Consider the following 26,566-nt stretch of genomic DNA (forward strand, 5'->3'; position numbering starts at 1 on the left):
TTTGACGCGTTTTGCGTCAAACAGTGACCCGACGCACAGGGCGAGCAGAACTCGGCCGGCCCAATAGAGGCTGCTGAGTTTCAATCTCTGGATCTCCTGAACTAGTGTCGGCATTGCTAGCCAACAGAGCTTATCGCACACTTTAACAAATTAACTAACGTGAGTTCTCTAGAACTAAAGATAACGGCAAATCCGAAACTTCTTAAATTTCGAACATGCATACTTTTCAAAAAGAAAACTTTTTAGAAACTCGAACATTTTTCAAATCTGTGAACCAAATTTAGAAAACTCAACTTCTTTTCATAAAAAAGGAAACTTATTTATTCAGTGAAAAGGTTTGAAATTTTAAAACAATAACATTTTTTTAAAAAGAGGAACATTTTCTCGAACTGATAAACAAATTTTGAAGATGCAAATATTTTTTAGAATTTTTGAAGAAATTTTGAAAATATGAAAAACAATTGTATTGGCAAAAAAGGGAAAGAAATTCCAAACGAGAATATTTATCGAAATTACGAACAATTTTATAAAAAACACAAACACTTTCTGAGAAACAGGAACGAAAATTGAAAAACAAGAACAATTCTCAAAATTACGAAACATTATTTCTAAACTCACATTTTTCTAAATCCCCCATACATTTTCCGAATTTGTGAACAAAGTTTAAAAACATAATCACTTTTGAATTCATGAACAAATTTGGAAATCTAGAACATTATTTCAAATTCCCAATCATTTTTTAATTTGTGCACAAATAAAATTCACATATTTTTTTTTGAATTTCTGAGATATTTTCAAACACATGACCATTTTATAATTCGTAGACAAAATTAGAAATTGGGAACATTTTCTGAAGTTCCCAAAAAAAATTGAATTTGTGAACAAATTCTCATAACATGAAAAGTTTGAAATTCGTGAACAGAATTAGAAATTGGGGGCATTTTCTGAAGTTCCCATACATTTTTTGAACTTGCGAACAAATTTTTCAAAACATGAGCAGTTTGATAATTTGTGAACAAAATTTTAAAAATAGGAACATTTTTTCAAATTACCTAAAATTGTGCAATTTGTTAACAAAAAATAAAACATGAACATTTTTCAAATTTCTCAAATTTGTTGAAAACAAAAAGTAAACTTCAAATAGGAAATAAAAAAGAAAGAAAGGAATAAGAGAAACAGAAAAAGAAAACGAAAAAGAAAAAGAAAATAGAAATAGAAAAAACCAGTTCAGGAACCTGCTAGAAGGTTCCCCAAACCGGAAAAACCGGCTGAAACCTTACAGAAGGTTCCCAAAACCAGAAACATGGAACACACGAATCGCTTCTAAACGGGCCGGCCAGTCTTGATCGAAGGTGTGCGGTACCCAGACATTTTGACGCAGCGAGCAGCAAATAGGATATTCCCATTTGCCTGCCAAACCCTATTCGGTGCACGCTGCGCCGGTTAAAGAAGAGCAAATAATCAGCGAGTATTCCTTGGCGAGCCCCGTAAGGGTCGCTTTCGATGGGCTGGGAGCACGCCACTTGGCACCATCTCAGTCGTCGCCATGTGTCATGTGAGGGGCGCTCCGTTCAGATTTTTTTTCTGTATGCTTTTTTGCATTTTATGTTTTTTTTGTCTTTTCCCAGTATTTCCCTGGTTTTTCTTAGGTTTTGGGAAAAACATAAGTGAAAAATGTGTTTTTTTCTGCGACGGACGCAGATTAACCGGCCGATATTCTTTGGTTTTTTCATGGCAGATTTTTTGGTTTTTCTTGGCCGATTTTCTTTTGTTTTTCCTTTCTTTCACTATATTGTTTCCTTGTTTTTTTATTTTTCAATGATTTTTTTTCCAAATCGATGACTTTTTCAAAATCTGCTTTTTAAAAAAATTGTGGACCTTTCTCAAAATAGATGAACTTAAAAAACAAAAAGGTGAACATTTTTCAAAATCGACGAAAATTTTCAAATCAATGAACTTTTTGAAAACGCAATGGAATAATAAAGCTGAAGATTTTTGTTCTCACTGGATGCGAAAGATGCTGACCGGCCCACTACTGCTGGCCTTCGAGCGCCAAGTAGCCTAAGCGGCGCTGAGGGCGCCGAAGAGGAGCTCTCCGTTTTCCTATCTATCTATTTAATGTGCATGTTTGCCAATCGTGCAAACATGAACAAATGATGATTGGCCTCTAGTAAAATGCTCCCTCCATTTTCGTATAGAAGGCCACTTTATTTTTCGTGTTAAACTTTGAATTATAATTTTGATCAACAAAATATGAATTAAATGTCATAAAATATATCACCGAAAAGTTCTTTGAAATATGCATCCACTGAAATACTTTTTATGGCATATAACTCACTTTTTTATATAAAATTAACGGTCAAAATTAGACATAAAAATATGAAGTGAATTGCCTCGATGGCTGGATACTAATATTAAAATTAGACATAAAAATCCAAGCGCTTTGTAATATTCCATCCTAGCATATTTTGTTATCATGATTGCTGGGCACAGTTGGAAGGATATCATCCTAGAGCTTTGTTTGCTGCCACTCAAGCGCTTGATGAAGCGAATACCCTGCATCTCCCGGTCACAGGAGGTGCAAAGGTAACATAGTGTTGTTGAAATTTGACCCGTTGGTTTTAATTTGGCCATGTTATCTGATGGCACTTTAGTACTGAACTTGTAGATAAATATTAAGCATGCCTGCTATACCCATGGCATGCTCTCGTCCTGCTCCGTGTTTTTGCTTCAAATTAAAGGAAAGACTGCAAACTCTGATTTTGCATTAGAGAAGAAGGAAAACAGGCGAATGGCTAGGCCACAAATAGAACAACAAAAACTCCAGCATACAGATACAGTACAAACAACCACCAGCAACAGTTCTTTTCATTACTCGTCAATCAAAGGCCTCCTCTTGCATCCGGATGTCATCTATGACCATCCCAGGCAAGGAAGAAGAACTTTCTGCTGTTTGTTGCGCCGCTGTTTGGTCATGGCAGATTGTACCTGCCTCTGTTTGCGAGTTTGCCTCATGTTTTCTGTTCAGTGCTGCATGTAGTCCTTGGTTTCCCAAGGCATCAACCTTGCCAGGGATGTCGGTGAGAAATACCGTTTTGTTGCCGCTGTTGATGGATTGATGTGATGCTGCAATGCACAATGCTTATGGAATTACAAAAAAAAAGAAAAAAAAAAGGCATTTCCATTGCCATTACAGATGGCAAGAAACATCACTACATTGAGTCGACGGAATCAAAATCATACAAGAATAATAGAATTTGCCCCAAGTTTGAAACAAATGCAAGAATGGTACGTAGTACAACATTTTGTCCCAATGAGATAACAAATACAGAGCAAGTAGCTGGCCCGATAATGTTCATTACATATAAACCACGAAGTACTATCTGAAATCATGACCATAGGACGGATGGTTGATGTCACACCATGTCAAGGAGATCGGAGTTGAAAGCTTTACCCAGCCGAAATCTGAGCTTCAACGCCGGCCATTCGCCCAGCAGCTTAGTGAGAATGGGCAACAAAGCTACCATGACGCAAATTGCAATAGCCAACCAGTGAAGACGTGGAGCCAACACAGTGTATAAACCAGTTGAAAAAGCCGTAGTTGTTGCAACGTATGCAAACCACATGAGCTTCTTAGTGAAGGATCTGTAATAAACCAAGAACTCATAATCCCCCCACCTTCCTATGATGCATATGAAGGCTACAGCAAAAGAGGAGCACATTGCCAAGATGTCAGAGATCAAGAATGCCTGAAAAGCAAACTTCTTAGACATGATGGGAAGTCCCTCGCTTCCAGCATCATTGCTGTATCCTCCGGGCAGGGTGAAGGCAGCGGCGAAGGTAATTGTCGCAATGAGGATCGCCACTAACGAAGTATTGCTTGTGTATGTTTGAGTTAGTGATTTTGTGTCCTTCCTTGATTCTTCAGATGCCTTTCGCTTGACGACAGTGTGAAGATTATGAAGACTGGCAGCATCCCGTGGATTAGCTTTCGACATAAGCATGGCCACTTCATTCTGCATGAATCCAGTGAAATAAGGTAAGCTAAACTCATGGTATTAAAAATAGAACTGAACTATTCTACTATCTAAAAATCATTGTTATTCACAGTAGTTTTTTTTTAGTTCAAAATGCGCCGCAAGAAGAAAAACACATGGCCACCCCTATCTAAACTGATCTTGAAATAATCACCTTCAGGTAATATGTTATTTAGTCCTCCCATTGTAGTGACCTAAAACGTCTTACATTTATTTATAGAGGGAGTACCTTCACTAGGCAAATATCATGCCAATGAGTTTATTTTAAAGAATAGAAAACATACTATAGGGGCCGTTCTATAGTTCCCAGTCAAAGATAGTCATGTCTATGTTCCTGTCGAAAGGATGTCAAAAAATACATTTTCTACCGAAAGCACGTGCATTGCCTACATTCCTATCTAAAGAATGTCCAAAAAAAATACATTCCTACCTAAAGCACGTGCACTGCATGGTAGGGTATGGGGAGCTCGCACCAAGAAACTCTATGTTGGTCGCGCTCCACGAGCGCAATCGAGGGAGCGGAGTCGGGAGGAAGGCGGGGACACGTCGTGGCTTGTGGGGGGTCATGCTGGCGTAGGTCTCGTGCACAGGCTCCCCCTCATCATCCATGGCGTCGGCCGGTGTCAAAAAGCAACCCCCCCTCCCCCCCTCCACGTACCTCCGCAGCAGTCGGCCCCGTGCTCTAGTTCATCGCCGCCGGGGACACCAGGGTGGGATGGCTCGATGTGTTGATCCACCAAGCCGGCAGGAGGCACCCTGTTGCCTGGAAGGACCAGGCTTCCGCCTTCCGCCCTTGCAGATCTCGATTTGTTCGCCACCGACTGCATAGCGGATGCCAGTGGTACTACTGGGAAACTACTTATATCCGTAGTCATACTAGTGGCAGACGCAAATACCTGCCCTCCACTGGCACATACATACTAGTGGAGGGCGGCCAAAAGCAACCATCACTCATAATCTTGTCTCGGGTTACCCCTGAGCCAAACATACTAGTGGCGGGTACACCACCACGCTTGTCACTGGTGCATCACATACCAGTGGCGTGACCACCTGCCACTGGTAATCTGCCAAGATTAGCCGTGGTAGGAAACTACCAATGTAAGATGCCCTTTCATGCCCGCCACTGGTATGCGATTCAAGTGTTTTGGTTTTTTAGGGGTTTAGGGTATTTTTTTGGGTTTTAGTATTTTTATTATTTCATGGTATTATATGGAGAATGATTTGAACTTATTAGGATTTGTTTCCTCTATTTCTGACCACTACAACCTCCCCCCCCCCCCCCCCGGGGGGGGGGGGGGGGCAATATTGACCGCCTCTCTATTCATCATGGCCACTTTTTTCTTTGAAAAAAACTCATAGCTTTTTTTTGAAAAAAACTCATAGCTAACAACCAAACCAAACAATACAAACAACGTAAAAATTAAAGAAATCGCATTGAAGTCCTACAGGGCCGACCATCTTCCTCCTCTTGAACGTGTGGATGGCCCGCTACATGCCACTCTATGGCTAGAGACAACCTATCGTCAGGGCCGTGCCCGAGAAAACGGGGGCCCTGCTCAACATCCAAAATTACGCCCTTGATATAACCATTGGTAATTAGGAAAACAAAAATTTATACTCCCTCGTCCGAAAATACTTGTCATCAAAATCGATAAAAAAAAGATGTATCTAGAACTAAAATACATCTAGATACATCCCCTTTTATCCATTTTGGTGACAACTATTTTCGGACAGAGGGAGTACTCAACAAGTTATCCATTCTTAAAACTCAAAATTAGCACATTATTCAGCGTAAATATGCATCCTTCTAGCAGTCCTTGAAACAAAATCTTCAATTTGTTTTTCATAAGCAATCTTCTCCAAAATGCCATTTCATTATTTTGCTAAAAACTTATCAAGGGCACATTTTTTAGGTCGAATGATTACTATATGATGTGTCAGAAATACTAGAACATATGAACAGAAGGGAATGAAACAAACTTTGGTTTATTTGGGAAGAAGATCATGGTGCGGGCAACGGCAATGCTTCTGGAGTTATGGTAGTCTGGTTAAAGCTCTAGTCGGGCAGCCTAGGTAGAAGCAGCAAAAGAATCTAATAAACAGGGGAGACATGAGAAATCGAAGAAGAAAACACGTGGTAAAAAGATGTTGGATTGAGGGTGGAGCGTACCTATACATTGGGTTTATTTTGGAGAAACCTGAAGGAATTAAGCTATGAGACCTGCGATGGAGCAAGGGATTTGCAAGGGTCGCTGGAAGTGAAAGAGAATAGGAAGCAGGAGAGGCGTGCGTGAGATGGAGTGCTGGGAGTTATTACAGTGCATGTTCCTAATGAATACTAATACTTCGTACAGTAAAAAATGCATTGATTGGTCATTAACTAAGAAGCATATTTGCATAAAGTGTTCAGAAAAATAATATAGAGAAAAAAATGGGGCACCTGGTCAGTTGGGGGCCTTGTGCAGTCAAACATGCTGCACATGTGTCCGGTACGGGCCTGCCTATCGTTATTGACCACAGGCAGAAGTTATCAAGGCCATGGTCCCGTCAGACCATCACCTTGGAGAAGAAGTCGACACAACATGAAGAGTCGTAGATCTAACTACCTAAAAGTCTATTAATTCTCATAGGCCTCACACCGGCACTGAAGGCCATGGCGAAGTTATGAAAAGGGAAGGCCATGGCAAAGTTATGGAAATAAGGCCTCGACATACCCTGCAAACTTAGCCTCTGTTTCAGAACAGAAGGCATGAATCTATGCTCGCAAAGCATTGACAATGTCGCATACAACATCGTCGAGATGGGAAGGTTCAGGGAAAATTTCTTCATCCGACAGGCGCCGCTGCAACCATCAATGACGCGCCATCGGAGACGACATGCACCGCGGACACCACACCACCCCCGGAAGAACCAAAGCCACGGACTGTAGGCATATCTAAAAGCACCAAGCAGGGAAAACTATGTATCAATTCGGTAGACCAGGCTCGTCCTCTACAATTTGTACACGAGGGGGTGGTGACCTACTGACAAAGGAGAACTGGCTGTGGCATTCAGACATTGCCTCTTTCTAGGATATGGGGAGAGGAAATTTCATAGCCACATTTTTCTAGGTGGATCGCAAATAAAAAAAACATATGGCACAAAAGTTGACTTCATCGCCGAATTTATTCACGCTTAAAATATGAGTGAAATTGTATGTCCATGAACTATTTCACGGGTGTCATGTAGGTTATCAAACTATGAAAATCGGCATTCAGGTTCACGAAGTGAAGTAAGTGTGTCATTCAGGTCCAAAATTTGTCCGACCTCGCCTGACCGGCCAGCTGGCGCCGTTGACCCATGACACGTCGGACATGGGGCTTGCAAGGTTACAGTCGGTAATGGAAATATGCAAATAAATTCAAAGTCATGGACCTTTTTCAAATTCATGAACTCAAAAACTCATGTAGCGCACTATTGTACCACTCAAGAAAAATCGGTAGCCCTTGCTTTTGTTTTGTCAGCCTTCTTTTCATGAACACTCAAAAAAACAATGAATTTCGAAAAAGATGGCACACTTTTAATAAATGTTCATCAATTTTAAAAATGTTACCAAATAAAAAAATGTGTAAAAATGTTCAGGAATTTGCAAAAATGTTCAGGGTTGAAAAAAATGTTCATGAATTTGAAAATAAGGTTATGAATTTACAAAATCTTTTGATTTAAATGTTCATGGTTTGAAAAAATGTTCACGAATATGGAGAAAATATTCATATTTTTTTAAATGTTCACGTATATGGAAAAAAATGTTCAAGACTTAGAGTCGTCAAAGTATATGAATGTTCGCTAACATCTTTTCCATATTCGCGAACATTTTTTTTTGAAGTCACGATGGTACATGAATGTTCACAAACATTTTTCCATCTTGGAGAACGGCTCGGACATTTTTTTAAAGTCATGTACATTTTGGACCTGAATGACACACTGCACTTTAAGGACCTGGATGCCCGATTTTCATAGTTTAATGACCTACATGACACCCATGAAATAGTTCAAGGACCTATAATGCACTTCACTCCTTAAATTATAGGCATATCAATAAATTAAGAATACTTTGTAATGGGAAATATTACATATAAATAACAACATTGGGAATGTATCTGAGCCATGGTTAGTAGACTTGCAGAAAAGACTTGATTTGTGCGTGTCAAATCCTAAATTCGTTTACTGTTATTTGTTTATGTGAGCAAATAACAGCCCAAAGTTGTGTGGCATTGGCTAAAAACTGTTTTGGATGTTGCATTAGAGATAATTATATGATTAGTTTGCTTGCACAGTAGAGGGAAGAGTTACAACAGAATAAATTCATACTTTGCCATATTTGTATGAGAAAAGTGTGTTTTTGGTCCTTCAAATTTACAGAAAGTCGGCATCTCATCACTCAACTTTTTTTGGTCGAGGTCCCTCTTGTCTCAAAACCTAAGACACTACATCCAAAACTAGAGAAGTCAAGTTGCCACTCATCACAAAACAAGGCTCTTGGTCCTCCTGCTCGAGCGGGGCTGGCGCGGGCCGGCGACCCGGGCCAGAGCGTGGCGCAAGTGTTGGGCGTCACGGCGGGCGGATGCGATGCTCCAGTGGATCTGCTCCTCTGCGGTGGGCGACCAGGTGGTCGGGCATGTCTGTATCGCCAGGAATGGCGGCGATGTAGGTCGAGGGCGACATAAGCCACGGAGGTCCGCCCCTGCATTGGCCGCGCATGGTGGTGGTGGTGGTGGAGGCGTAGTGCCAATGACAGGTGGGCATGCTGGTTGGTCTCCAGGTGTTCTGTTGAGACGGCAGCGACAGCACGGATGGGATCCCCGATGAATATTCGAGGCAGTGGGCGGCGGTCCTGGGAGCCCTTGTCGGTGCCCGGTTCTGGGTTGGTAGCCTTGCTTGGTTCTACGTCGGCCGCCGAGGTAGGGCCGCACAGGGGTGTCCCGTGGGGAGGTTGGCTGGAGGGATGTGCGGCGCCGATGTGCTTGGGCTACCCATCACTGACACAGGGTGTGCGATCGTGGATCATTCGCTCCCCCACCTCCCCCTTTCCCAGTCCGCATTCGGGCTAATGCAGTCCGGCGATGTTCGAGGCGGGACATATGTTATGGTTTTCGACTGTCAGGGGTGTCCCTTTGGTCCAAATCCGATCTCTTTGGATGGTCTTGGGGGTGTCTGGATGATGAGTGGCGGCCCTGGCGACGAGTGGCGTGTCATTCCGAGCGGAGCATGCATCCTAGGTGTGGACGAGCAGCCTTGGCTATGCGGGTGGTTGGCAGAGCAGGGGTGCGTTGGTGGGGTGTGAGGGCCGGTGTACATCAGTTGCCCAATCCTTGTACTGCCAATGGCGGTGGCGTCCGTGGACGTTGTATCCATGCTGAAGGCTCCGCCTCGGTGCTCCCACTCCTTACGTGATGCTCCGGGTGAAAATTTGATTTGCGGGATCAGATGGTGGTGGCTATCCGTAGTCATGCCCTTCTGGGAGGCACTGTCTTGTAGTCCTTACTCGGTCATTGTCCGTCTCACCCCTCCTCTGTGGTTGATCATGGTGGAGGAAGACTACAAGCGGTTCTTCTTCACACATTTATAGTGGGCTTGTTAGTCATTAGAGTGGTGTGGCGGTGACCGGCATCTTTATATCTTGCCTTGGGTGTGTGTTGTGTGTGATGGTGACATGTGTTTGCATCTGTTTACTTGTTGGTTGGTGTTTTACATATTAAGCAGAGCGAAAACCTTTTCGGGTAAAATTAGAAATGTGAGGAAACCGCGGACACGTCACTAGTTTTCTATCTCCCTTTTCGCTCCCTCTCATACTACACCTGCATTTTCTGAAGCAATTAGTGTGTCTTCGTGCAACACACCAATGGAAACGGAGGACTTCGCCGGTCTGTGTCCGTGTTGCTGCCTCTGCTTTGCCGCTGCCGTGCGTCGATGGGAAGTCGGGCTGCATTGAGTCCATGGTCAACATGCGGCCCTAGAAGAACGATTTGACGGAGGTCATGGACGGGCACACAATCGCATTCACTTGCAGTTGATGGCGTAATGGCTAGCATGCGCCTCGTGCACAGCAGCGCCACCCGCAACCCTGCACCTCCTCCTCCTTGTACCACTCCTCCTGTGCCACCGTCCCTTCCAGCAGCGCCATTGCCTTCTCCCCCCCATCCCCGGCCCGTCCAGCCAACGTGATAGCCATGACCATCTTGTACTCCTCGGGCCACCCGAGATCGCCGAGCTTCCGCACCGCCGGTCTATGCAGCCGCTCATACATGCTGTCATTCGTGCTCGACCAGCGCCTCTTCGCGCGCGCCATGGCAGAGAAGTCGGGCGATGTGGAGGTGGCGAGGGACGATGGCGACACATGGCCGTGGTACAGCTACCGCCAGCGAGTGATACTGACTTTGAGCTCGGCAACATCAGTGTTAGTGCACACAAGGCGCTTGATAAAATGTAGTAGCGGTATGAAAGTGAGACTAGAGAAGGAGAGATAAAATGCCACGTGTCCGGCTTTCCACTCAAACCTGGATTAGGACGAAACTTATCCGATTTTTGAGACTTGAAGGACCAAATGTCTCTCAAATTTTTATGAGGGCCAAGTGTATACTTTTGGTGAATTGAGGGATCAAAAACGTACTTTTCTTTATTTGTAACAGTGTTTATATGCATGATTAATATATTATTTGCAGCAGTGTCTATATGCATGATTGATATTATTTGCAGCATAAATACGTACCCAGTTTAATGTCTTGGCAGTCTGCATGACGTTAGGCCTGGTCAGGTCCCAGGCTGCTGAATCACCATAATTGTCAAGCAATGTTGCATCTATATCCACGTGAGACAATAAAGCAGCAACCATTCTTGGATTGCACTTTCTGACTGCATGATGCAGAGCGGTATTTCCCTCGTTGTCTTGCATGTTAACAAGCTTGCGAAGTATTGGCCTACTCAGGATGAACTCAACGAACTCCAGATGATCAAACCATACAGCTGTATGAAGCAATGTCGAACCATCTGGTTCAAGATAAGGAGCATCAGGACAGTGTTCCAGAAGCTTTCGAGCAGCAGCAACTAGACCTCGATATGCCGCAGCATTAAGCAGAGGAAAACCGTTGTTGCCTATTAAATACCCTAGAGTTGAGTCATGTTCCAGAATTATTTGTAAAATGTCAATCTTGTCAGATTCTACAGCCTTTGCTATTGGAGTATTTTTCTTTATGTCGGCTTCTCTGGCCAATTCAGGTCGTTCCTTCATAATTATTTTGACGATTTCTGGAAAATAAATGACAGGTTAGCAGCATGGAATTATATTGTAACAAACAGTAATTTGCAGTCGAGATGTTATATGTCGCACCTTGATCCCCATTCATAACTGCAGCATGCAAATAATTCCGACCGTGTTGTCCTCCCAAAGAAGCAGACAGAGGATTTTGCATTAGTTTCTTGAAAACCTGTGTAAAATTTCTCATCACCGCAAAGTACATCGGCGACTCATTGTGCTTGCCACAGCTTGCGACAGCGCAGGCTCTGCTGCTATCAACTCCAGTGCAAAATCCTTGTGGCCGTTGCGAATGGCATGGTGCAGTGCATTAAATCCGTACTTGTCCTGTTGCAGGATTGGCTGCCTCGATCCTAGCACAGAGCAGTGTCGACCGAGTAAAAAAGAAGCCAAAGAGACGTGGCCATTTCTCACTGCGGTAATAAGTGGTGTCTCCCCGTCCAAGTTTACAGCCTTGATGAGAGACTCTTGTAGCTCCAGAACATCCTTGCAGAATCCCTCATGGCCATAAATGCAGGAAATGTGAAGGCAGGTGTTTCCTTGCGGAGTTGTTCCAAGAAGAATGCTTCGATCCAGTGCAGCCATGGCATACATTGACGTGGACGCACCAGATGTGGCTGCTTTCATGAGCCGTTTGTCCATTCCTCCCGATGAACTAGCTGTTGTTGTTGACGTATGGCCTGCCATCTAATATAAGAAATGTTCAGGTTTTCCTAAAATCCAATAATTTAAGAAATTAACTCGGTATGACAGTAGTAACAGTATTACCTGTGATGTGCATGTGCTAACCTTCTTATTGTTAGAGTTATATTGATGATGTCTTTTGGTATTCTAGCCTTTTGACATTTTCTTGTCCACGTATATATTTTTGCTTTTGCCTCCTAGTAATACAACTATACAAGTTGCTGTTTCCCTAACACTTATAAATAAATAATAATAATAATAATAATAGTATGACCCGAAATACATCTTGAAGTGTCATAAATGTTCAGTGCATGCATTGTGAAAAATAAATTCTGACATTGATGGTAGGATATGCCTTTTAGTTTCTCAATATGTTGATTGAATTTGTATTTCTAAAATATAGTAGAATACATCATATATATGTCAGTTTTGACAATAAAACTAGCTCGCTTCCCACAATGATTTCTATCAGAACAGTATGTTGACAAGACCGATATCCTGCTAACAATTTTTAGTTTCTCAGTAAATGAGCGACCCCATGCCAAATATTTACGAAGTCCTTGTATCCTGAGTTGGTTTATAACAATAACGTACTTTGTAATGCAGATTGTTCACCAGAGCAGTACAAAATTTACCTGATGGCTAGCTCTGGTGGTAATGCTCTGACTGCCCCGGAAAATGCACTTGAACTCCTTAACGCTCTTGTGTGAGAAGAGAAACAATTCCCGTAAATATAGTACACGTATTTCTTATCAATCCCTGAGAATGATTATTAGAGAGCCTCTTTAGATCAGACTACAAATTAAGACATGAATAGACAAAGATAAACCAATGCAAGTTGAAGATACATAGTTCTCAACACACACACACACACACAAATTATGTCGGAGTTGATGTGAGGGCATAGAAAAGGGTGCCATGAAAAATTGGTTTTATTTTTTGTTCGATCTAAAAGGTCTTAAAAGTATTAAGATCATAAGTATTTAAATCCCACAATCCAAAGAGGTCTAAAACTCTAAATAATAAAACAATAAGATCTACAGTACCTGGTGATATATTTTTGCAGATGGCAAGAGACGACCATGTTCCTTTTGGGAGTTTGTTCGAAGCAATCACCAGAAGAGACACCTGTGGTGGAATCCTATCTTTACACAATGGGGTGTAGCGTGGAGCAACACAAGTTCGTCGCAAGACTGTCTTATAGGGGGGCAAAAGATGCCTGGGTAAGTATAACAAGGAAAGAATATATACCTATTTTGCTCAAAGCAAAAGGAATGCATCTAAAGAAAAGCGAAAAAGGACAGGAGATGTAAGGTTGAATCCTTGTATTCCAGATTCCTGACTAATGAAAGCATGGAAGAATCAGAACTTTTTCTTCTCTTTTCAGTAGCTGTGGTATACTGGTGCATGTTTCATCGGAGACGTGGTTAAACTTCAATGGTGTTAGCTACTCATCACAAGATAAAGACCATTGTACTTTTATTTGTTACAGGAAAATGAGTACTACTATTTAAGTTGCCAATAGTTCGTATAAATTAAAGTCTGGTTTAATTCAGGTAAACTTGTCCCTGAAGAAGTGCTTCTTATTCAGGTTTATTTATAGCTGTTTTGATGGCACTATTGCTGGCCTTGATAAGGCATTTCCATATATATCAAATGCCATGGACTACCGGTACAAGTCCCTCTGCATCAGAAATAGGCATGTTCATGTTCATGGCCGAATAAATAGCACACAGTTGAACTATAACAGGTTTGGAGTTTACGCCATACAGAAACTGCTACAACTGAATGACTGATAGACTTACAACATATTATACATCACCCACAATGGCATAGCAGGGACCAAATCCAAGCTACCGACAGCTGCAGCGCTCGTCGAAGATATACTGGACGCGTAACTTCGCTGTACAGATACATGTGAGCTGATGCTGCAATGTTGAGAGGACCAGAAACTATCTATGGACAGGGAGTTCGAGATGGAACTCTCTGTGTCCACCAAGTACACTGCCCACTGCTTATTTTCGTTCTTGTTCAGTTTGCCTTACTCGGAATTTGCTCGATGAGGGCCATCTAAACTGTCATACAGCCAAACAGCATGACATGATGCCGCCCAGGTGGTTTTTGCCTATTGCTTAATGCCTATTCCCTGCATCAGCGGCCTGTGAATGAAAAAAACCCATGTTGATACATCAGCGCCAACACTATTTTGCTGCTCTGTATGGATTAAATAATAAACAGCTACCAGTGTACCCAGGGGATGATATGCTGTACTTACAGCAAAGCGTGGGGAGCGGCGGGTGCCAGATCCCGATGTAAGGGGAGATGCTGTTGATCGGGGAGGGGCACCTCTCTTTGCACGCGTATCTTGATTCTTTGACCGGCTTCGGGAATGACTTTGATTGGTGGTGCCTTCGCTTGTGGTATCAACTGACACAGCCGGTGGTGATGAAATTGGTGTGGATGATGTGTCTGTGCACAATGAAATTGCAGGATGAACCCCTGCAGACAGTACAAGCAGAACTCTCTATAACTGGTATCAAAAAGGAATATGCAGCACATTTACAACTCCAAATGGTAGATAGGAACAAAGAGTAAGATAGGCAACCCGTTTTTCAACAGAACTACCATGTACCATGTTCAGTATTGCTCATTATAAGAAAGTACAGTAGGTCATGAACTGCTCTGCAGTAGGTACTTTGGCATTTCTTTCAGTTAGCAGTCACCGGTCAGGTTATTTTCAGTTCAAAATCCTTGAAGTTCGACAAATTTGTGAACCAAATCAGCAAAATGAAGTGGAGTTCCTACATCTTTAGAGCAGAAAACTAAATCATGATTGCATTACCAAGATTATTAGGAAGATTACGCTATACAGACACAACGGTACAATTCATGTTTCCATGATATTATAGCTCGTAAAACCTGCTGCCAGCCTCCCATCATACAGACAGGGTAGTTCATCTCGAGTTCTCGACGCTCAGTCGAAAAAACAGATTGGTGGAAATTTAGGAAAATACTCGGTACATACAGAGAACGTTATTGCCGCAATATTAACAGAGTTACTCTTGGGGGGAAACAGTGCGAAACTCAATTAACTGGCATTTCAGGGAAAATGGATTTGATACAGTTTTGTAGAGAAACATGGAATACCTTTGATTGCAGCCGCTTGGAATCTTGCTCTCATGATTCTAACGAACTTGAAGAGATCATTAGTGCAGTTCAAATCCTTCACCAATTCTTCAGTGTCTTTCAGTAATGGAGTACATTGAATTACTGTTATAAAGAAAATGAGAACTTTGATGACTATACATTTCAAACAGTATGAATATTAGACAGCTTGGGTAAGAAACTTGTAACTCACAGCTGTACTCGTCTTTATTGACTTTTATGCAAAACGAATACTCATCGTCAGGACTTTGCATGTCAACTTTACTGAAGACAAATTTAACCCCTTCACACAAAAAGAGAAGAAATGTCACCCATTATGGCCTCAAGCTCACTTGAACATGTTATGGAAACTGTCATTACCTTCCCCTGCAACAACTCGAAAACCAAGAAATTTATTGTACCACATAATAGCTTCGTCCAGGTTCTTTTTCCCCATCACATCAACATTAGCTTCAAGAGCTTCGATAGCTGCCATCAAAATAAAATGTATCAAGGCATGTAGATTCCAGATTCTGCGTAGCCAAGGAAAATATATTCAAACAAAATCATAATGTTTACATGAGCACAACTACAAATTTCCAGGGCAGAATATATTGGAGCTAGGAGTTTGAAACAATCCCTCAGACTGGACTACCTGGACTTGTATGTTTGAACCCTATTAATCAACTTCTAAGTAGACTTCATACTTCAGATAATACTATGACACTTCCATCTATTGTACTAGAACCGTGATTCAGATTTTACTAACTTTTTTACCTTGGAGCTGATGTGATATGACGTTTGCAAAGTCATCTCTCCTAGCCCTCTGATCCAAGAGCAGGCCCCTGAGCTGCTCGTTCGTTGCAGTGGCGTTCGAGATCGACTCGCTTGTGAGCTTACATTCAGATTCTTTCTTCAGTTGGGCTGGAGAGATAGTTTACAAGACTTGAGCGTTTCCATGAAATGCAGCAGAGGACAACGATAGACCAATATGAAATCAAACATTGATCACATCACATGGTTCATAGACCGAACCCCATCCATAACAAAAAGAAGCACTTGGAGTGTCCATTTGTGCAAAGTTGCCCAAGGGTGAAGAAATGCTTACTGGACAGAGCTTCTGCCAGACCTGCCTCCAGTCCCCTGAGCTGGTCCTTGAGAGCGTTGAGCTTTTCTGCCATCACAGGAAGAGGCGAATCAGTAAAATCAATCACTCGCCCAGTCATCAGCAAAACTGATTCACAGATCGTAGTGCAGCCCAAGGTAACTAATCGTCCGAAAACTAGGCCTCAGCCGGCAGGAATTCCAAGCACAAACAAACTTAGATTTGCAAGTTTAACCGGCTCGCCGCCATCGCCGAACTGAACAGCTAACAATTGCTACTACTGCACAGCGTGCGCTTCAGAGATTGCTCCCGTGGGTACGAATCGACCAGCGGACGACCGGCGAGTTCCCCGAACGGAAGAGGAAGGACCGACGGGGTAGGCGGCGTACCTCGGTGCGCGACGCTGTGCTCGGCGAGCGAGCGGGCGGAGAGGATGGCGCCGCGGAAGGCGGAGGCGGCCGCCGCGGTGCGGTCCCGGCCCTGCGCGATCCGCCGCTCGCACGCCGCCCGCGCCGCCGCCATGTCCCGGCGCAGATCCGCGGCCGCGGGCCCTCCCGCGCGGTCCCCTTCCATGGCCGCCGTCGCCGGCTTCGGAGACGATCGCGGCGGTGGCGGGGGGCGCCGGAGGCGCAGGCGGTGGAGGCGGAGGCGGCGGCTGCTCTGCCGCTGCCGCCGGTGAGGTTGGAGGTCGGGGAGGAGCGGATTCGGTTCAAAATTTGGCGTCTCGGCTCGTTGTGAAGTTTGTGATTTGTTTTTTCCCTAAAGCGTGGGGTGAGAAGAGCTGCCCAAACGGGCCGGCCCGTGCTAAACTGCTAATCATGCCTGGCACGGCACATCCCGCAATGGCACGTTCCAAGGCGGGCCGTGCCGTGCTGACCCGCGTGCCTCATTCTTCTGCGCAGACACGGTTTAGTTATTAAATGGACCGGCACGTGGCACGTTTAGCACGCTGGGCCACATGTTTTTCAAACGGTTGAGTTTTTTTAGGCCTATTGGATTGTATTTTATATTACATATATGCAACAAAAATATAAAATACACGGGCCGTGTCCTGCCGGCCCGCATGCCCAGCCTCTAGGCCCAGGCATGCCGTGTGTCGGTCACGGCCCGTTTAGCCCGTGTCGTGCCTGGGCATGGAGGGTCATGCCAGCCGTGCTGGCGGCGGGCTTTGGTTGAGATGGGCTGCTAGATCCAGACCCAGAATATGTGTTACGTCGTCTGGGCTTAAGAGAAAAAAGAACGACTCATGAGTACATGTTTTTTATACTCCTTATATTTTTATAAAAAAAGTAATACACCTTATAGTTTAGAATGAAGGAATTACTTTTTTGCACGAGTCTTTGGAGTTTTTCAACTTTTATTTTTGGTTTTTCTATTTTTCAACTTTTTTTGTTTTTCTACACTCATTTTTGGAGTTGTGCTTGGACGTGAAGCATTTCACGGCGCGCGTGAAGCATAGTTGTGCTTTTCAAAAATATGGAAAAGCACAATTGTGCTTCATGTTTCTTTTTTCTCTTTTTTTCGTTTTTGGTTCTAATCTTTTTTTTCTGTTTTTGGTTTTTTATTCCCGGCGTCCCCCATTTTCAAATAAAAAGTATGTCTCATCGGATCATGTTTTCAAAATTTCGACGCGAGAAACACAATAGTAAAAATGGTTTCATGGTTTAGTTGCACAGTTCAAGATATAAAACATTAAAAAATGGACAAAAAAGCACAAAACTGCCAGGTGCGACAAGTGTCGGTGTGCCACATAACCAATGTGTCACTTGTCACCACAAGGGGGATGGGTGGACCTTTGCAATGATACTTTCTAACTTGTGATTTCAATCAAACGAGGCTAAATAAAAAGCACCACCCCATTTTTCAGCAGATTTATTTACTCGGCATGAAGCATCAAACTGATACAAATGTAATGTGCACACACCCGATCTCTGCACAATTAAGATGCATACAAGCAATATGAATGCGCACACAAAATATCACACCGGAAAAGAGCAAAGTCATACAAGACCAAAGGTGTGCCTTGTTGGAGTAAAAACAAGAAGAAAAACCCTGAAGCAATCTTATAAACAAGCTACAATAGTGACCAGATCCGCACGAACCATCTCCTAACATCACGAATGCAATGAGAAAGGTTATCCAATAGTAGCGCCTTGAGGAAGAGAATGACACCTCAAATGCCGTTGTTGCCAGATCTAGCAACTGCAGGCCAAATCTTAGATTTTTTTTTTCCCTGAAGATCAAGTATGAGCAATTCAGAGAAATGCCTTTAACAAAATAATGATGCAAAAGAAAAAGAAAAGGCATTGCCAGGTAAACTCAATTAGGGTCAGCGTTCGGATTTTCACACGGAGCTTGAGACCGGTACTTGAGAAGCACCACCAAGTTGAAGTCATCATGTGTGTTGCCGCCAACAACGAATCTAAGGTACATGCTCAAGCCCGCCCTCCAGATTTTTCAAATTGTTTTTATTGCTTTTTGCATGAAGGACCTAGAGAGCTTTCCATTAATTATAAATCAGTAAAAATACAAAGCTCCACTGCAGACTCAAAAGAAAGAAAATTACAACAAAGTCCTATTATTTTGCAACAAGGACCTTATTAGACTGAGAAGTCCAAACTGTAGTCTTTGCTTGGATACGTTTCGGCCGCCTTCGTGGACAAAACCACTCGGGGCCGCCACACCATGACCAGCTCCGACAGGATGGGTGGACTCCACGCTAAAACTAGCTACCTTGCCTCCCATAAGGCATTTGACAAACCTGAAGAGGTGCGGTACAGTGGGGTGAAGGCCAACGATGGACTCGGACTTTTAGTATATGAGCTAAATGAGGAGAATGAGAGGCGACACGAGTCAGAGCAGTTCAAAATTAGAGTGAGGTATGACGACATGTAACATGTTTCATCTGAAGCTTGTGTTGGGATAAATGATAGGTGGGAACCAGTTGAACGAGTTCACGTCCGAGGGTGGCCCGATCTTCATGCCGTAGGATCGAATCGGGAGGGGTAATTAGCTGCAAGCAGTCAGGATAACTAACTTTATACGTGCCAAGGTTGGGTGATCCCGGTACATTGGGGATGACTGACCGGGCTATAAGAACTCCAACCCATTGTCCGAACAATCGTCAAACCACAAACCGGGACTAACCCACACAAAACGACCGAAAACCGTGGAGCATGAATTAGGGGGAACCAGAGGCTCCTTCTCGCGAATCCAAATAAACTCACAAGACCAAAGGTAGCAAGGATCTCTCTAGCAGTCTTGTTGCATAAGTTTGTAGCTGAATAGTTTGACAAAAGGTTCCTAAAACGATGGGGGAGATGGGCATTTATAGCAGGAACAACCCCCTTTAGCTAGGTGTTGAAAGGATTCAAAAGTAAGCATCTTTTTATGGCTTCCTTCGGGGAATAAGCAGTCAACTTTGAGACTTGTTGGAGAGCTCCTTGAAAATTCGTGAAGCCTTAACAGTCTAGACACCTTTCACGAGAATGACTAGAACTTTTGACTCACAACTCCAAATGATGTGAGGTATTTTGCATTGGAAAGTAAGTTTGATGTAGCTTCTCATGATGTACCCCTATGGCCCGTGTCTCCACCACATGGGTATGGCACAACGAAATATCAAATGTAAAAACTGACGGCATCAGCTTCACTTGAAACTTCTTTTCTCCAAACTTATTGCTCCAAACCGGTTGCTTTAAGAACTCATAGGTTATTGGATTTTTTTTCATTTGATACCTATGTTCAACCAACAACAATGGGGATGAAAGCATAATTGTGTCATCAAGGTTACAAGGCAAAGTTAAGTTAGTGTTCACCTGGTCACTGATTAGTTTGGCACGACTTCTTGTGATTGGATCTATAATTGTTGGAGACTTGTCGATGGTTGTGGTGTCCTCACACGGAGCAAAATGAGTAAATCTACAATACTCTAAACTACGTCTATGTACATCTGTATGTAGTCCATATTGAAATCTCTAAAAAGACTTCTATTTTTTTTTAATTTCAAAATTTTATTTATAATCTAATTTGCTCGTTTTAAAATTTTGCTCGAGCCAGTACGTACCGAAAATTGGAAGTCTTTGGATCATTTCAGCCCCGCATGCCACCTTTTTGTCCTCTGCCTATGGCGCTGCCCAACAGCCGCAGGCAAAGGCAAGGCCGCGCCACCACCTCTGCACTCTGCACCCATCACTCCTCCGATCCGCAGTTGCCTCCGATCCGTACGTCCAGCGCATCGTCCACGGTTGTGGAATAATCGCCACGCCTGTACCGAATGGTGTATGTTACATGGTACGGGGATACAGGTACAGGGATACGGATACGGTGATATGGGAAAACGGCATTTCCTGAAAATAGACTTACGGGGATACGGCGAGTATATGTACAAATGCATAAAAAAATCATAACCAAAAAACAATTTCTTTGGGAGGATGAGTATCTCCATAGGGGGTAATTTAGGATTGGTACACTTGTTAGAGGATTGACGTTGCCTAACGTTGAGAAAAATAGATAGCTAGATGCCCTTCGTTCTCCCCTAAATCCTAATCCATATCATGCAAAAGAACAGAGATCCTGAAACAATGGATTGAACCTTACTTGCGTACAGATTCCGGATGGCAAAGACTTGAAGAATGGAGACGAACTGTGAGGTCTGGCCGGCGGCGCCGAAAGGCAGTCTGGAGATGCGCCGAAACTATCGAGTCTAGCGATTTGGCAACTGCCAGGTGACGGCGAGAGGAAAGATTCCAGCGATTAGGTTTATTTATCCAATCGATTAGGCCGTCTGATGGGTTGCAGAGTCGAGTGGTAGCAGGCCCTTATGAATCCCTGATGTATCCCATGCGTGTCCCAGTCGTATTCTGATTTTTATTCTTTATTTTAATTTGAAAAAATGTGATACGTAGGGACACGCGTATCCCACACGTATCTGGGCGTATCCCCGTTCCGGTGCAGTATCCTGCACCGATTCGGCACTTCTCTGCCGTATCCCTGCAACATATCCATCATGTTCCCACAAAAGGTGAAGTGTGAGATCAATCTAGCTGTACCAGCCCCGACACAAGCCTTGAGTTTTGTTGCCGCTTCTCGGCTCGTCCATGAAAAACTCAAGTGTATCTACCCCGTAAAAAAAAAACTCAAGTGTATCAGTACTCAGGATCTCAAAGATCGTCTTACCCTTCTCGAATACTATATTGAAGTAATCCTCGGCCGAAGCTCATGTCCTTTTTCCAGAGTCGGGACAAGCCTTCAAATCTGCAATGTTAAATATGTTTGAATGATATATGCATAGTTTGGATTAATTTTAGTGGTACATTGCGAAAAGCAAAAGTAGAAACTCTACACATCACAACTAAGACATATATGGACTGGTATATTGTAAACACATATGTTCTTCAAGGCGGCACCAATCCGTCTTATTCTAGCATAAACTCAAAAGCAAAAGGCAAAGGAAAAGTAAAAAAAGAATGCTTTGGACCAGGTATCTTGAGAGGCAACTTAACAAGCAAAGAAAATAATTAAGTTCCCTGATGCAGCCAGGTCTGGATATCCATATCATCTTTCCATAATTGAATTGAAGTCGTCCTTGACTAAAGCTCCATTAACTTTTTCTAAAACAAGTCTTCAAATCTGCAATATTAATTGTGTGACTCTTATATGGTTTGGATCAACATTACTCGTACATTTTGAAAACCAAAAGGAGAAATTCTACACAATAACACCTAAAACATGTATGCTCATTTGACTGCTATACTATAAACCAATAGGTACTTCAAGGCACCAACCAGGTCTTACAGTAGCATAAAGTGGGGAAAAAAGCAAAAGGTAAAGGTAAGAAAACACAAAAAAAGAAAAGAAAAGAGAAGGATGTGGACCAAGTTTCTTCAAGCCAAAGTAACTACAAGTACAGAAAAGAATTTGGTTCCTGATGTGGTGGTAGCCAGGTGCATGTGCATGTCATCTTCCCCTCCTTGAATTGAAATTGTCCATGACTGAAGTTCGTTTTCCTTTTTCCAAACAAGCCTTCATATCTACAAGAGTAATATTGATGACATGGTTTGGATTAGTTTTACTTGTACATTTTGAAAAGAAAAAGGAGAAATTATACACATTAATACCAAAAGCGCATATGCACATTTGATTTGTTACACCGTAAGTAAGTCCGTAACTCTAAGGCATATACTATATTTCAAGGCGCCATGCAAACCAGGTCTTATTCAAGCATACAATAAAGAGCAAAAAGGCAAAGGTGGGTAAAAATAAAAGAAAAAGGCAAAAGATGGTCAAGACAGGGCTGTTGGACATGGTATCTTGAAAGCCAAATCAACAAGCAAAAGAAAGAATTTGGTTCCCTGCTGTGCTGCTAGCCAGGTGACGTGCACTTGGGTGCATGCATATGCATGAGGAATACTCATCAACTACTCAGATTGTACGTCTATCCATGGCACGCCATCCCTTTCTTTCCTTCTCCATGGCTACCAGCCGAAGCAAATCTTAGCCAGCCTCTCTCTCTCTCTCTCTCTCAAGAAAACTAAACCGTAAGGGAAGTCGAAGCCCTTTGATCGATCATTCATTTCGTTCCATCGATCTCCACCGGGTGGTTTTATCTCTAGTGGAACGAAAGAAGAAACAAGAGAAGAGTAACAATGGCGGGGATGGCGCAGAGCGCGGTGGACTCTCTGCTGGGGAGGCTGAGCGCGCTGCTGGTGGACGAGGCGCAGCTGCTGCGCGGCGTCCGCGGCGACGTGCGCTTCATCAGGGACGAGATGGAGAGCATGAACAGCCTGCTCGCCCACCTCACCGAGGCGGAGCACCGCGCCCACCACGTCCGTACGTGGATGAAGCAGGTGGTGGGCCTCGCCCGCGACAGCGAGGCCTACGTGGAGCTCTTCGCCCGGCAGGTCGGCGGCGGCCCCCGCGCCGGCGAGGGCCTCCTGGGCTCCCTGCGGAGGATGCTCCAGTTCCTGAGGACCGTCCCTGTCCGGCACCGCGTGGCGACCCGGATCCGGGAGCTCAAGGACCGGGTGCGTGAGGTGGGCAAGAGGCGACAGAGGTACGGCGTCACCGTGCCTTCTGTCGCCACCGAGCAAGGCCCAGCCGGTGGCGCGTTGACACTCATCGACGACGTGGAGCAGCTGCAGACATCATTTGCATCTGCTGGGGACATCTGGGGGCGCTCTTTGCTCGAGCTCGAGCTAGACCTAGACGGTGAGGCTCTCTTCAACCAAGGCATCCAACATGTCATCGAAGAGCACATACACAACCAATACATTGGCGAGCCTACATGTCCACATGTCCTTCAGATCTTATGGGACAACAAAACAATGTGGGACAAGCCATTTGTGGATCGTTTTGCTTTGGAAATTTACCACCGTTGCTCCAGGTCCGCCTTATTCGAGTGGAAGGCTAGGGTACCTGCCATGTACATTGACAGTGACCGTTACATTCACAACTGGTACGGCGACGGCGAGATAGTGACAGATCTTCAGCAACATATTATGAGACAAATACCAGCAATGATATCTTCAGCTGCTGACATCCAAACGTATCTGAGAAGAAAACGGGTCTTGATCCTTCTTGAAAGCACCCACAAGACTCATGACACATACCACAAAAGAATCAAGGAGCTTATAGGTGATGATGACAGTGATGACTATGGTTTTCGACGTGATAGATCCATAATAATCATCACCGCTGACGTCACCTATTCTTCTCATAATTACACAAGAGTTTACCCTCCACGTGCTATATACAAGGCCTTCTACGATAAAGCCAAGGAGCTTACACATGAGGGTGTACACTGCAACCATCAGTATGTCGAAGAGATTTTGGACAAATGTTACCCTCATGCCTTTACGATGAAGATGTTCATGCATCTTGTCCAGGCAAATCCCCAAAGGACGGATAATGAGCTTCAAAACATCATGGGGAGCATATCAAGTTGTATAAGGCTCAACAAAAGTGTCCCTAAGCAAATGCTCATGTGGTGCTACAATGACCTGCCTAGCAAATACAAGAGTTGCTTGATGTATCTATCCATTTTCCCCAAAGATCGCACCATCACAAGGACAACCCTAGTTAGAAGATGGATTGCTGAGGGCCTCATAAACCCTACAAGAGAGTACTACACTACCCAAGGTCAGTTGGATAATGCAACAACACTAGAGGTTGTAGCCAAGCACCATTTCGAGATGCTCGTCGCTCGAGGGTTCATTCGTCCTGTTGATATCAGTGATGCATGCAACATCAAGACATGCACATTACATCATGAAGCTTCCGAGTTCATCGCCAGGATTGCCATAGATGTCAACTTTGTGGACACAGATTTGCCACAAAGTTTTGCACAACACCTTTCCATCCATAACAGAATACCACTACAAGCATGTCATCCTCCTATGGAAGTTGCCAATGACATAGTAGCATCTCTTCCATATTTGGCCAAGTCATCTCAATGGAAGCTCTTGAAGGTGATGGATCTAGAGGGTTGCAGAGGGTTGAAGAAGAAACATCTTAAGATTATTTGTAAGATAATACTGCTCAGATATTTCAGCCTCAGGAATACAGATGTCACTGAACTTCCAAAGCAAATAGAGATGCTAACATGCTTGGAGACATTGGACATCCGGCAAACTACAGTAAGGGCGTTCGCCACAAAGTCTATTATGCTTCCGATGCTAAAGCATATGCTTGCTGGGGAGAGTCAGACATGCCCTCCTCCTTCAAACAACAATCCTGAGAGGTTTCAAGAGTCATTTGTGGGGGTGCGCCTTCCCAATGGCGTCCAAAGAATGGAAAAACTGGAGATGTTGTCTCATGTTGATGTTTCCCACAGTGTTGATGATATGATCAGCATCGGACAACTGCTGCGACTAAGGAAACTAGGTGTGATCCTCGATAGGAAGAATAGAGATGGCTTGTTGGATCTTTTGTTCCAACAGATTGAGAAGTTGCATGGTTGCCTCCTTTCCTTGTCAATCCAGGTCAACCATCCGGTTACAAGTGACGGTGTTATTATTCATGATGATGCAGACGAGGTGCATGCATTGGGCTCGCCTCCGAAACTCCTTCGGAGCCTAAACATCAGAGGCATCAGAAATGGGCTCCTTGGCTGGATCGCAGAGCTCGATAAGCTCGTCAAGTTAACACTGAGCGAAACTTACCTTGGGGAAGATGCTCTAGGCATCATTGGCAATCTTGGAGTTCTAGCTTGTCTCAGGCTTCTGCACAAGTCGTACAACGGAAGCAAGCTCCACATCAAGAATGGAGAGTTCATTAGCCTCAAGTCTTTGATCGTCCGAGGCAACGACATCACCAGCATTCACTTTAACGAAGGTGCATCACCTAAGCTTGAGATGTTTGTGTGGTCTTTTGCCAGAATGGAGGCCATGGATGGACTCGATGAGCTTTACTATTTGAAGAAGGTTGAGCTCTATGGTGACTGCAACCCACAGCCCCTGCGAGACCAGATGTGGAGGAGGTTGTATTTCCAGTACCTGCAAGATCAGATGTGGAGGAGGTTGGATTTCAAGCACAACGGACAGCAAATGTTAGTGCAAAGAGACTATGAAGATGTGGTTGCTGTTTGATTGGTACCGTGTGGCATGGGCGATCAATTCTGCACACGGCATCAACCGGAAGCTTCGCTTATCTGAGCGGTACTTGTCCAGATCTATATCTCTCTCCATTTATTTATCCTCCTTGAATAAAAGATGCAGCTGAAGGAGAGGTAGCCTGGTGGTCTTCATCCAGCTAGCTTGGATCTTTCATCTGCCTCATGCATGTGTGTGTCTGTGAATGTATGTATGTGTGAATCATGCATGGCTGCCCTTAACCCCGGCAGTTTGTGTCTGTGTCTAGTGCGTGTGTGAGCTGACCTATATATGGTCTTCAGTGTGGTGTGGTGTGTATGTGTTTTCATTCCGAGTGTTCAAATCACATGTACTGTGTGATCAACATCTTAATTATATACTTGAAATGCTTGAATATCCTATGGCAAATTGATGAGTCAAATCACAAGCTAACGGGACGAGGAAACACTTCCTACCGTTATCAATCGTGACGACCTTGGAAGGGTGACAACCTGGGTTCCGAATTCCAGCCTCCCACTTTGAGCAAAGAACAAAGGCGCCTTGTGTTTCATAACTTGTGCCTGCATTACCATTCCTTCATATCAGCAACACCGACAAAATATGTTAACGTTTCAGCGATCCTGCAAGACAAACTCTAGGTACAACACAACAACAGCAAACAACACGTTTGGCATACAGTCCTTGGTATTCCACACAGCGTACTTGAGCATTGCCG

The 26,566-nt window shown here is 43.8% G+C and overlaps 2 protein-coding genes and 1 pseudogene across 3 annotated transcripts; 1 reads left to right on the plus strand and 2 right to left on the minus strand.

The window, feature by feature from the left end:
* Positions 1–3,240: 3,240 nt before the first annotated feature.
* On the minus strand, positions 3,241–13,195 carry LOC125546347 (protein ACCELERATED CELL DEATH 6-like; annotated as a pseudogene). The gene is made up of 5 exons (XR_015617856.1): positions 13,059–13,195; positions 12,648–12,771; positions 11,404–12,015; positions 10,786–11,321; positions 3,241–4,016 (listed from the first exon to the last, which is right to left on the minus strand). The product of XR_015617856.1 is annotated as a protein ACCELERATED CELL DEATH 6-like (transcript).
* Positions 13,196–13,697: 502 nt separating this feature from the next.
* Positions 13,698–17,025, minus strand: LOC125546351 (kinetochore protein SPC25 homolog). Its single transcript, XM_048710597.2, has 8 exons — positions 16,651–17,025; positions 16,265–16,330; positions 15,934–16,080; positions 15,538–15,645; positions 15,371–15,460; positions 15,160–15,282; positions 14,288–14,511; positions 13,698–14,171 (listed from the first exon to the last, which is right to left on the minus strand). Exons 1-8 carry the CDS (start codon positions 16,832–16,834, stop codon positions 14,145–14,147), a joined length of 969 nt encoding a protein of 322 aa, XP_048566554.1. The 5' UTR covers positions 16,835–17,025; the 3' UTR covers positions 13,698–14,144.
* A 5,664-nt stretch (positions 17,026–22,689) lies between these two features.
* On the plus strand, positions 22,690–26,188 carry LOC125549545 (disease resistance protein PIK6-NP-like). Its single transcript, XM_048712939.2, has one exon. It carries the CDS (start codon positions 22,909–22,911, stop codon positions 25,846–25,848), a length of 2,940 nt encoding a protein of 979 aa, XP_048568896.1. The 5' UTR covers positions 22,690–22,908; the 3' UTR covers positions 25,849–26,188.
* The last annotated feature ends 378 nt before the right edge of the window (positions 26,189–26,566 follow it).

The sequence above is a fragment of the Triticum urartu genome, chromosome 3A, assembly GCF_056163025.1.
Source record: "Triticum urartu cultivar PI428250 chromosome 3A, HENAU_Tu73, whole genome shotgun sequence".
NCBI classification, from domain to species: Eukaryota; Viridiplantae; Streptophyta; class Magnoliopsida; order Poales; family Poaceae; genus Triticum; species Triticum urartu.

Bases quoted from the DNA above. Each gene is read 5' to 3' on its own strand.
- LOC125546351 (XM_048710597.2), bottom strand. From the start codon at position 16,834: ATGGAAGGGGACCGCGCGGGAGGGCCCGCGGCCGCGGATCTGCGCCGG. The intron at 15,283-15,370 runs GTGAGTTACAAG...TCTTTATAACAG, and splicing joins CAATAAAGACGAGTACAGCT to TAATTCAATGTACTCCATTA. The intron at 14,172-14,287 runs GTAAGTACAGCA...TTTCATTCACAG, and splicing joins GCCGCTCCCCACGCTTTGCT to GCCGCTGATGCAGGGAATAG.
- LOC125549545 (XM_048712939.2), top strand. From the start codon at position 22,909: ATGGCGGGGATGGCGCAGAGCGCGGTGGACTCTCTGCTGGGGAGGCTG.